The 12,189-nt window shown below is 39.9% G+C and overlaps 1 protein-coding gene across 3 annotated transcripts in view; it reads left to right on the top strand.

Moving 5' to 3' along the window:
- Window positions 1-12,189, top strand: part of PRDM10 (PR/SET domain 10) — a 95,754-nt gene that overhangs the window by 52,314 nt on the left and 31,251 nt on the right. For all 3 annotated transcript variants that reach the window (XM_032426299.1, XM_032426298.1, XM_032426297.1), the window contains exons 6-9: window positions 535-776; window positions 2,232-2,435; window positions 8,485-8,557; window positions 10,569-10,686. In XM_032426299.1, coding sequence (XP_032282190.1) covers window positions 535-776; window positions 2,232-2,435; window positions 8,485-8,557; window positions 10,569-10,686 — 637 coding nt within the window. The remainder of the gene's footprint in view (window positions 1-534; window positions 777-2,231; window positions 2,436-8,484; window positions 8,558-10,568; window positions 10,687-12,189) is intronic.

Raw genomic sequence — 12,189 nt, 5'->3', positions numbered from 1 at the left:
ATCTTCACATGATATGCGTTGAAGTTTCAAGCCGTACAGTGCTTTTTCTGTTTGAGTTAGACATGCCTCGACAATGAGGCTTCTATGACTTCTTTTGAAGAAACTGATTAAATGGTATTGTCAGAGTTTTTTTAAATAGCTTTACTGAGATATAATTTACATACTCTAAAATTCAACTGTTTGTCTTACCAGATTTTGCAGCATTTATCCTAAGAAGCTCTTCTTTTTTCTTTTCAGACCTGTTATAATTGATTTGTAAATTTACTGGGCTACTATTTGACTTAATCTCCAGTAGAGAAATAAGTCACTGCCTGTGTATTATTTTTGGCAGGCACAAGCTAATTCTGCCTCATTTTAGAGGAAGAGGACAGGATTTTATTGGTCTATGAAAGCTAGCATATTACAGCTGAACGAATAGTGTAATTGTAGGAGTTAACTGAATTTTGGAATTTGGGGATTTTTCAGGTTAGAACTTCGTACCTGAGATCAAGTGATGTTAAGGAATTTGTCTTTAAGATTTTCTTTCTTTTGCAGGGTGTGAGGAGTGCAATAATGCACATTCTTCAGTGTGCCCAAAGCATGGCCCCTTGCATCCCATCCCTAACCGGCCTGTGCTCACTAGAGCGAGAGCGAGCCTCCCCCTGGTCCTCTACATCGACAGGTTCCTCGGAGGGGTGTTCTCCAAAAGGCGCATTCCTAAGCGCACCCAGTTTGGCCCTGTGGAGGGACCCCTTGTCAGGGAGTCTGAGCTGAAAGACTGTTATATTCATCTGAAGGTAACTTACGCTTTATCATAGTTCACTCTTGTTCTTAATAACTTTTAAAGGGGCATGTGTTTTCCTACTGGTTCTCTTAATTCAATTCTATAACTGTTGTTTGCTAGTATTTTTCTTTCTCTGCTTTGTTTTATTTTTTATTTTTGTTTTTTCTGCTTAATTTGTTTTGAATGGAAACATTTTCTCTCTCACCAATAAATTGGAGATTGCAGTCTCAGTCCCCTAAGGCATTCTATGAGTAATTCTGAGAGGTGTTTTTCTTAGGGGCTGTATTAGTCTACTAGAGCTGCTGTAACAAATACCACAGACTGGGGGAGCTTAAAGAACAGAAATTTATTTTCTCACAGCACCCGAGCTGGGAGGCCAACAAGGTGCCAGCAGGGTTGGTTTCCCCTGAGGCCTCTCTCCTCAGTTTGCAGACGGTCTCCTCTCTGTGTCCTCATGCCTTTACTCTATGTGTGCACGTGTCCCTGTTGTCTCTCCCTGTGTCCTGATCTCCTTTTCTTGTAAGGACACCAGTCAGATTGGGTTAGGACCCACGCTGATGACTTAATCACCGCTTTTAACTTATTTACCACCTTAAAAGCCGTATCTCCAAATATAGTCACATACTGAGGGGTTAGGACTTTAACGTATGAATTTGGTGAGAGCACAACAGTCCATAATAGGGGCTTTGACAACTTTTTCTTTTCTTCTTCAAATGTAGACTCATGTAATCTGCTAAGTACCAAAAAAGTTTTCAGGAAAACCCCTTTTCAGTTTTTGAAACAGGTCTGTTCTGTTGAATCTTTTGTTAAAGAATAGTTCACTGTATGTTAAAGTATATTTATACTGATCTCTCTTCTTTACATTTGATGCTTTTGCTTCTGTCCAACCCCTGTGCTGTCTGCTTCTTGGAAAGCTACCCTGGAGAACCAAGAAGGGGCAGCGGGAAGGGATACTGTTTGGGGTGTGTTTTTTGAGAAGTCATTTGCTGTCATGGGGAGGTTTTCTTTGGTGAATGCTCAAGATCTTCAAGAAAGATTATTACTTTGTACAGAGAAATACGTATCACAAGGCTACTCATTATTAATGAATGCAGTTGAATCCCTGAAGTAAGCAACTTGTAGGGAACTAGAGAGTATTTTGCTTGTATTTCCTGGCTTATTTATAGTATTTTTTGATGTGTTGGTTAATGATGAAGCATCAACTGAAGCTGTACAATGAGATTGTTAACTTGAACATTTTGCCAGGTGATTCTGCTCCAAATGAGTCTTCAAAAAGTGGCCTTTTCCTTTTACACTTGGCAAGACAAATTCCTGGATCTTTCTAGATATAAAAGGAAGAATCAGGATATATGGTTAATTTCAGGAGTGGTATTTTGTATATTACTACATTAATGTATATCATATTAAAAGTTTTGTTTGTTTTTATTTTGTTTTTTGGTGTGGCTTTTTACTTTCTCTTTGGTTGTAGGTTTCTCTTGATAAAGGGGACAGAAAAGACCGAGATTTGCATGAAGACCTGTGGTTTGAATTATCTGATGAGACCCTTTGTAACTGGATGATGTTTGTACGTCCAGCCCAGAATCACCTGGAGCAGAACCTGGTGGCTTACCAATACGGCCACCATGTGTATTACACCACAATAAAGAACGTAGAACCCAAACAAGAACTGAAGGTACAGTGCTGGTTCATTGGTACCTTTATTAGGAATAGTGACCATTAAATGCCTTTATGATTCTTTTTTTTCTCGGAAGGGGGGTTCTTACAAAAATGGTCTTTTCCTTATAATTCACTTACTTATTGAGTACCTGCTATGTACAGTACATTTACAATAATCCCATAAAAAAGCAATCAAAAGTACATGACTTTTGGGTCTGTCAAAGGCCTACACTAAGGCATTCAGCCCAAGGGTAAAGAAGTAGTTGTGTTTAGGGAGCAGACTGGTATTTGTGATGGAGTGATTAAAGTTGGGGTCACTTAACGTTATTTACACACTCTGAAGAAGAATTAGTTGGAAACAGGAGATCTTACAAAATGGAATTTAGATGGACCAGTTAGATTCCTTTACCTGAATGCTTCATTTTACCCTAAGAATTCTATGCACTGACTTCTGATTTCAGAAATACATTCTTTGGAGATAACTCTGTAGGAATTTGTCTAAATATTAACTTTTGATGACAAAATTAAAATTCTGTTGTAATTCTAAGGGAAAATTCCTGATTAGATGAAAAAGAGGTGAGAAATGATTTTATCAGTACATGAACACTGAATCGCACAATGCTGCAATGTGGTAAAAGTGACAAATAGATACCTCTTTGGGGGAGAACAAAGACCTAGACTTTGTTCAAAAGCTATACAAAACCTGTGTCTTTGTAGAAGGAGATTCATATCTCATATCATCTATCCCAATAAATTCTTGATATCCAAGTGAATACTTCTTGGCTGTGGAGGGGAGATTATGTTCTCTCCTAAGGAGTAGATAGAACTGTAGAGGTAAAGACAGGCAGAAACAAGTAAGAATATAATAGTTTAGTGTAATGAACAACCAAAACACTAGATGAAAAGGAAGCAACAGAGTGGGAGAAATCTTTGTAATACATGTTAAAAGGTTTAAAAATAAAAACTGAGGGGCGCCTGGGTGGCTCAGTCGGTTAAGTGGCTGCCTTGGCTCAGGTCATGATCCCAGGGTCCTGGGATCAAGCCCCGCATTGGGCTCCATGCTCGGCGGGAGGCCCGCTTCTCCCTCTCCCTCTCCCACTCCCCTACTTGTGTTCCCTCTCTCGCTGTCTCTCTCTCTGTCAAATAATAAATACAATCTTTAAAAAAAAAAATTAATTAAAAAAATAAAAATAAAAACTGAGGGGCACCTGGGTGACTCAGTCAGTTGAGCCTCTGACTCTTGATTTCAGCTCGGATCACGATCTCTGGTTCCTGAGATCAAGCCCCATGTCAGGCTCTGTGCTCAGCACGGGGTCTGCTTGTCTCCCTCCCTCTGCTCCCCACCCCCCTGCTTGCTCTCTCTGTCTCTCAAATAAATAAATAAAATCTTAAAAAAAAAAAAAAAGAATAAAAACTGAGATGGTTGGGTTGGGTGTCTGATTTTGGCTCAGGTTGTGATCTGGGGGTTGTGGGATCAAGCCTCATGTCTGGCTCTGCGCTTGGTGGGGAGTCTGCTTGAGATTCTCTCTCTCACTCTCCTTCTGCCCCTACCTCCTTCAAATAAGTAAATAAATCTTTAAAAAGAAAACAAGAATGAAAACTGAGAGAAAATACCTCTAACCCCTCTGGTATCCTCATGGACACATGAATACTGGGAATAGACTTTATTTGGAGGAGAAATCGATAGTAAAGTCAAGGTCAAAATTTTTTCCAATGTTAATAATTTTAAAACCCTTAAAACAACTATGAGTTACTGTTTTTGTTAATTTAAATTACCAAAAATAAATGGATGCAGTACAGTGAATGTGAGGGTTTAAAATATAGGGACATTTGTCACAGAATTACAGTATTTTATAGAATATTTCTGGCAGTGTATAGTAAAAGTGTTCTTGGCTGAATAAACCTAATCCTTGAAAATTAGTCTGAGGAAATAATTATAAACAAAGACAAAGCTAGATACATTCTAATTTTGTAATGCTGTGTTTCGCCAATTCAAATACCAGTGACTTTAAGATGAACCATTATTTTATACACCATTAAGAAAAAATATGCTGCTATTTAGGCTAAGGTTATAGTGCTTATTTTTATCACCAAAAAGAGTAGTTTTCTCCTAACTGCAGGAGCTGTGTTAGACTTATTTAGAGATAATTTTGAAATCCTATCACATTTCTGCATACTTAAAAAGGCACATATAAGCAAAATAAATTGGCTGACATATAAACTGCCTTGTGTACAGTCTAACTTTTTTTTTTAAACTGAATCACTGTTTTACTTTGTCATTTGTGTTTTGTACATCTCTCGTCTTCTGTGCCATCAAGGTATTGATGATGCTGTATTATTTTTAAAATAAGTGATCCACTGTTGCCTCTGGGGTATTTTTCCAAATGACTGATGGTGTTTCTGTACAAGTTTTGACCCTGTGTTTTCCCACTGACTGAACCCATATGTGTTTTTTTTCTCAATTGAAACACATGTCTTTGGAAGTTAAGTGACTTTTGATTAAGTCAGTAGGAAGTTTCCTGACAATTTGATGTTTGATGTATTAACAGAGGTCCTACAAGGTGATCACACCACCCTTATATTCCTTAGATATATATATATATATATATTTTTTTTTTTTAATTCTGAGGAAATGGCTTTTTTTTTTGGCCTTCTTTTGCGTTGTTCGTCAAGTGTTAACACGTCATGGAGTGCCAGAGCGACAGATAACTGAATGAGATGAGAACAGTGCAAAGAGCTTGGCTGGGTTTGTGCAGGAGCAATGAGCAGCAAGTAAAAGAAAGCCACATCACAAGAGTGATTGCAGAATGCCGTGGAGGTGGTTTTTGAGATGCTAAAATATGAAAAATATACATTTTGAAGTTGATGGACTAGGGTAGAATTTATAACAGCAAAATGATAAACTATCTCAAAATCCAACTATAGGTCATGGTCAAGTAAATTACAGAACATAGACTCTGGCGTAGAATATTATTCCACACTTAAAAATGGAGTCTCGAAGTTGAGTCTTGAGCATCACCTCCCACTGGACCCCGAAGATCTAGGAGGAGCTTCGGTCTGTGACCAGGCTTCCAATGGATTCGCCAAAGCAGCTTTACCCAACCTGGGCCCTGGGGTCATCTCAGATGCCCAGTGAAGAGAATTCCCAGGAAGGCTTGGGTGCCTCTCAAACTATCTCCGAAGTATTAACAAAGAATCTTGGTAAATTGACTCTTGACTCTAGTATCAAACTCCCTTCCCCTCTACCAGAATATCCATCCCAGCAGCAGGACAGAGAGACGAAACCACAGGGGCTGGTTGAGCGCATCCTTAGCAGCAGCGGGAGGAGGACTGGAGTAAGGACTTTGTTAACTGCTCGGAAAGAAAGGATGGCAAGGATGATTCGAATGATTCAGTACCAGCGCTACCTCAGCCCGGGGTCCCAGCTTCAAAAAGATCTACAGCAGAAGGAAGCTGATGAGGGTGAATCAAGAGTAGAAAGATTTAGATGTCGCTGTCATTATTGCCTTTATCATAAAGATCTTTCTGAGGAAACCAGCATGGAGAATAATTATGACATAGAGCCAATGTAAACATAAACTTTATTCTTGTATGGTTTCTTCTTAACTACTGATTTTAGGATCATTTTGCAACAGCTTGGGAAAGCTGCTCTATGTTAGGGCAAACTATAATATTTTGGTAATCTATGATATTATAAAGTCTTTTTTGTATCTTTCCTACCTTCATACCAGTAATTTGTGAGGAATACTGTAGTTTGCATTTGAATGACTTCAGTACACGTCCACCTTTTGATCTGACCTAAGGAAGCACTAATAGGTTTTGAGTGTTGCCTGTGTGTTTGAGAGGCCTGAAGTCATTAAGACAAGACCTAACCTCAAAAATTGGAAGCCAAGTAACTTGTGCAGAAGGAATACACAGAAAACTTTGGGTGGTTTGGTTAGAGCATGATTAGGGCAGATGTGTATGCTAGATTTTGTGGTTTTCAAAAATTGTAATAAAATTTTTTTGTGCTGTTTCAATTTTCAGTAGCAAATGTGTGTGTAGAGGATCTTATTAAAATTGACTTATTTGAAAAAAAAAAAAAAAAAAAAAAAAAAAAAATGGAGTCTCCATATAAATATTTCCTTATAGTTAAAATAGTGTTCCATAACAATTATACATGATTAATTCATTTAGCGATGAACATATTGAACTCCTACTGTGTTTCAGACACTAGGAAAAGATAGACTGGTGTCTGTGTTCAGGGAGCTTGTACTCTAGAGGGGAAGTGGGCCGAAGGATGTAAGTAAGCAAATACAGTTGACGCTTGAACAAAACAGAGATTAGGGGCACCGACCCCTCGGGCAGTTGAGAATCTACATGTAACTTTTGACTCTTAAAAACTTAACTGTTAATAGCCTACCACTAATTGGAAGCCTTACCAATAACATAAACAATTGATTAACACAGATTTCGTATGTTGTATGCATTATATACTGTATTCTTACAATAAAGTAAACCAGAATAAGGAAAATGTTATTAAGACAATCATAAGGAAGAGAAAGTGCGTTTATGGTACTGTACTAAAAAAAAAACCTGCGTGTAAGCGGACCCATGCAGTTCAAACCCCTGTTGTTCAAGGGTCAACTGTAATAACAAATAGTGGTTAAATGCTATGAAGGAAACAAATGGTGCAAAAAGAGCAGGTAGCAGGAAAGGGACCAGTTTACAAATGCTGGAGAGGGAAGGCCTTGCTGAGGAGACAATAATGAGGCTGGGGACTATGGAACGGGAAGGGAGGGACCAGCACTGTAGAAGGGTTCACGGAGGCAAAGGGGAAGAACCCAACACTCCTGATGGTAGACCAGCAAGGACAAAGGTTGGGGTGGGAAAGACCTTGGCTTGTTTGAGGAGCTGCAAGCAGGCTCTCTTGTTGAAAGGTGGTAAGGGAGAGTGATAAGAGCTGGAATAGATCATAGCGCCCTTTGGAGCCCATCATCAAGCATTGCAGGTTTTTTATGAGTGAGAAGCTGTTTAAGCATGAGAAGGATGAAATCTGATTGCGTTTTAAGACGCCCTCTCTGCTCTTGTGTGAAGAATGGGTTGGCGGGAGCAAGAATGGAAAAGGGGAAGCTCACTAGAAGACCATCCAGGCAGGAGCCCATCTGGGCATGGATCTTGGTGGGAGAAGCAGAGATGAAGAACATCCGAGTAGTTCACAGCTCTTGCTGAAGGATGACAGAAGAACGCTGAGAAATCTGAGATAACTTTTAGGTGTCAAGTGAGAGCAGCTGGGTGAAAGGCAGGGTATTTATTGAGATGAGGAAGATGGGCAGGGGCAGGGGTGCAATAGGGAAGCATCTAGAATTCAACTCTGGACATGCCAAGTTTGAACTGTTTATGAAACATGCCAAATACCAGGTAGGCAGTAGAATGTATGTAGAGGGAATAGAAAGGGAGAACCTGGGATGGAGATATTAATTTAGAATTGGTTGGAAATGGATGGGATCACTTTAGGGAAAAATAGGAAGGCCCTGGACTTGGATTAAGCTTTGAGGAAGCTTAGAGAGGAAGAGGGAGAGGAAGGAGAGCCAGACGAGGAGACTGAGCAGAAATAGCCAGCGGAGTAGGAGGGAGGAAGAGACTCAGGAGGGCGCGGTCGCATTTGAAATCATCCTCGGGGATCCCAGCAAGAGCTGTTTGGTGGAAGTCACAATGATTCCAGCTGTGTAAAAACCCATGTTTACATACAGATAAAACAAACAGAAGAGGCTATGTTTTATTTTGATGAAGAGACTATTAATATTATCTCTTATGAAGTTGTTCTAATAACAAAAACAATTTTTTTTTAAAAAGGAAAAAGAAAACACACAGTGAGTGTGTCTTGGCAAATGCACTTCCTGACTGACCATCTGGTGTTAAAGAGATCGGCTCACAGTGCGATTTTTTATTGTTGTTGTTTGTTTGTTTTTCATGGGTTGTGGGAAAGCCTGAATTGTTTTGTGTAAGCAGGAGAAAGAATGTAAGCATGCAAAGAACATCTGGTGATGTCCTTTAGTTCTTCATGATGTACTTGGTTCTTGCAGGTGTGGTATGCTGCATCCTATGCTGAGTTTGTGAACCAGAAAATTCATGACATTTCTGAGGAAGAAAGGAAAGGTGGTTGGACTTTCTATTTTCTATTTTCTGTATGAATTCTAAATTGTATATATTACATCATTATGCAACCTCCAATTTTCCTATCTCAATATATTTAAAAGAGTCCAGTAGCTTTTTTATTTTTCAGCTACACATCCTTGTCTAATCCTAGGATTGAATGACAGTGACATATTTACATTTCTTTCATGGGTGTCTGGAAAATAGTATTTAATATAATGAAAACCTCCAAATACTAAATTAGAACCTAGACCTGAGGACGATCTCTATCTAGATTTAATCATCTCTGAGGACATTAGCAAGGCAGGCATTGACTTTGTTTTTAATGTAAATATTACTGAAGTATAATTTAAGTGCAAAAATTGTAAGTCTACAGTCCAGTGAATTTTCACAAAGTGAACACACCTGTGTTACCCGTACCCAGATCAAGAAACAGAACGTGGCCAGTACTCTGGAAGTCCCTTGTGCCTTCTTCACTCTCAGGTGTAACTCATATCCTGACTTCTAATACCATGGATATAATATGCTCATTATCAAACTTCATATAATTAGAATTACGTATGTTCTGGGAATCTTTTGCTCGACATGTTTGTGAGATTTATCCATATTGTTGTATATTATTGTAATGTGTTCATCCTCATTGCTATTTGGTAGTCTAGTGTATGGCTATACCATAATTAATGCATCTGTTTCACTGTAGATGAAAATCTGGGTTGCACGGTGCAATTCTGACACTTACCTGGGTTAGGTCACATTGTGCAGATTAAGGGCCGAGTCTTTCACAAGACTCTTCACTTCAGATACCAGCTACAAGCTCTGGCGTTCCCATGCCACCTGCATTTCTGACCAACTAACTACAATTTAGGGAGCTAGAACCTCCTTAGGCTTGATTTTCTAGAATGACTCACAGAACTCAGAAAAGTGCTATACTTATGATTACAGTTTTATTATAAAGGATACATATCAGGACCAGCCAGATGAAGAGGTGCTTAGGGCAAGGTTTGTGTGGGTCCCAAATATGAAGCTTCCATGTCCCATGTCACCTCTGTGGCACATTGATGTATGGTTACCAACCCAGGAAGCACACCTGAGCTTCAGTGTCCAGAGGTTTTATTGAGGCATCATGACAGAGGCATGGTTGATAGAATCATTGGCTGCATGATTGAACTTACTCTGCAGCTCTTTCTTCCTGGCTGATACCACCTGGCTTAAAGCTCCAACCCTGTAATCAGATGGTTTGACTTTCTGGCCCAGGCAGCCCCCATCTTGGGTCATATTAGGAGAAACTCACGTATGGTCAAAGACTACCACGAATAACAACGACACTCCTGTTATGTGGGATATTCCAAAGACTTAGAGGTTGTTTGCCAGGAACCAGGGACAAAAGCCAGCCAAATTCTTTATTATACAACAGGGTTGTTTCTAGTTTGGGACTATATTGAAGAGTGCCACTGTGAACATTCGTATACATGGCTTTCTTTTAGTGAACATGCATGAGTATTTTTGTTGGTGCGCATTCAGGAGTGGCATTGCTGGAATTGGATGTGCCGATAGTCAACTTTAGTAGATACTTTAACATTTTGTTAAAGTAATTATATTGGGCATTGACTTTTAAGGGTTTTTTTGTGTGTGTGTGATAAAAGAGGCCTTCAGCTTATGAACCCTGGATCAGAATCACTAAGTTATCTGGATACAGATTTCCATTGTAGCACTTCCTGTCTTTCCAGTGTGGTGAGGCTGTGTGTGTGTGTCTGTTGGGGAGATGGGAAACGGTCCTATGACAGAGTTTGGTCCTTTGATGTCTTACATGAATATAGAAGAAAATAAGATCCTAGAAACTACTCTTGTCAAAGTGTAGCCTTTGATTTTCTAACAAAACAGTAATGCGAATAGCAGACACTATGTTTGTGAGCACCGGGCTATGTGATATGAGAATGGTGGGGATATTGGGCATTTGAGTTTTATTGCTGTCTATTAATCATCAGCCATTATGATTTCTCTCCTGTGACTGCAGTTCTTCGTGAGCAAGAGAAGAATTGGCCCTGCTATGAATGTAACCGCCGATTTATAAGCTCGGAGCAGTTGCAACAGCATCTCAATTCCCATGATGAAAAACTTGATGTGTTTAGCAGGTATCAGAAGTTTCGCAAACTTAATTGTTAAAGGTCCAGATTCATTTCCATATTGTCAGTAAGCTAACGAGTGTTTCTGTGTGTAGACAGGTAATCAGGTGGGCTGCAGAGGGAAATTTCTAATCTGTCATTTCCCTTTGCCCGCCCCCATCCTCATCTACTATTGATTTCTTTTCCAGCATAATCAGAGTACCCAGCAATAGGAGATCCTTCCCCCTTAATTAAGCCTCCTCTAAGAGATTCTGGGATGGGAATTCTTGAGATAGCATACACTCTGCATCTCTGATTTGCAAACTTTTTTCAGAAGTAGGATTCCTTCATCAAACTAAATTGTAGGTTTCATTCCATTGTACAAAAAAGATAAGAGAGAATCCTTTTTTTTTTTTGCAGGGGGGGGCCAGATCAGGTAGGCCTTATGGGTAATGGTAAGAAATTTGGATTTTATTCTAAGTGTAATAAGAAGTCTTTAAAGGGTTTGCATCAGGGAGTATCTGTGATGTGAATTATTTGTTGAAATGTCATGCTGGGTGAACATTAAAATGTCACTTTTGCTTTCATTGAATGAAGAGCAAAGACAGGGAGTCCAGTTGGAAGCTATTTTAACAGTTCAGGTGAAGAAGGAGAGTACTTTGGAATAGTGTGGCACCAATGGGACGGATGTAGGGTTGCCATCTTTTACCAGATTCGAAAAGAGAGGAGATGGTATGACACGGCATTTAGCAAAGTGGGAAGATCTGTGTTCTAGGGAAGTACAGTATGACTGCCTGTGATCATACTGTTAAGAGCTCACTTGAGGTTCATGGTCATGACGTTAGAGTGAGACCATTAGCATGGATGTATGTCATTGTCCAGCTTCATCTGCTGCAGTGATGCCCTTGCCGAGCAGCCCGGGAATGGGATTGCCCAGGGTGGTGGTTTCGCCAACACAGCGGGAGTGATGGAACAGCAGTGGGGATGGCCATCAAGAGCATATACGAGGGAGTGATTACAGGGGTGACTTTGGAGTTTATGCATGGACGAAGGGAGAGAAAACATCAAGAGGATGTAGGACTGCAAACAGGTGACAGAAGGACTAGAGGGGAGGTGGTAGTGAGATGCAAGGATTGTTGAGTCCAGGTATTTGAGGGTGTGAGCTAGAAAGCTAGAGATAGCATGAGAGTGGGCGCTGCATGGAATTGGGGTAAGGGGGGGGCTCTATACTTATCGAGGATAACAAGGTCTAGGATATGACCATAGGAGTAAATGTCTGAGGTGGGTGGAGGGCACAGTGAGAGTTAAATCACTCCCTGTCAGGTGTCTCTAGAACTCTGTTCATGGCTCTATTACAGCACTTTCTATATTGTGATGTTTTTTGGTTTGTGTGTTTGCTGCCTCTGCTAGACTTCTGAGGGCAAGGACTGTCACATATGACTTGTCTTTATTGCCTAGCATGGGACGTGCGTGACACATGGTATATAAAGATATTTGTTGGCTGGCTATTAAAAAGAAATTTGAGACAATTAG

The sequence above is a fragment of the Phoca vitulina genome, unplaced genomic scaffold (genome assembly GCF_004348235.1).
Source record: "Phoca vitulina isolate PV1807 unplaced genomic scaffold, GSC_HSeal_1.0 scaffold34, whole genome shotgun sequence".
In the NCBI taxonomy this organism is placed as follows: Eukaryota; Metazoa; Chordata; class Mammalia; order Carnivora; family Phocidae; genus Phoca; species Phoca vitulina.
Note: the sequence above shows the minus strand (reverse complement) of the source record. Positions and strands in the feature narration are given on the sequence as shown.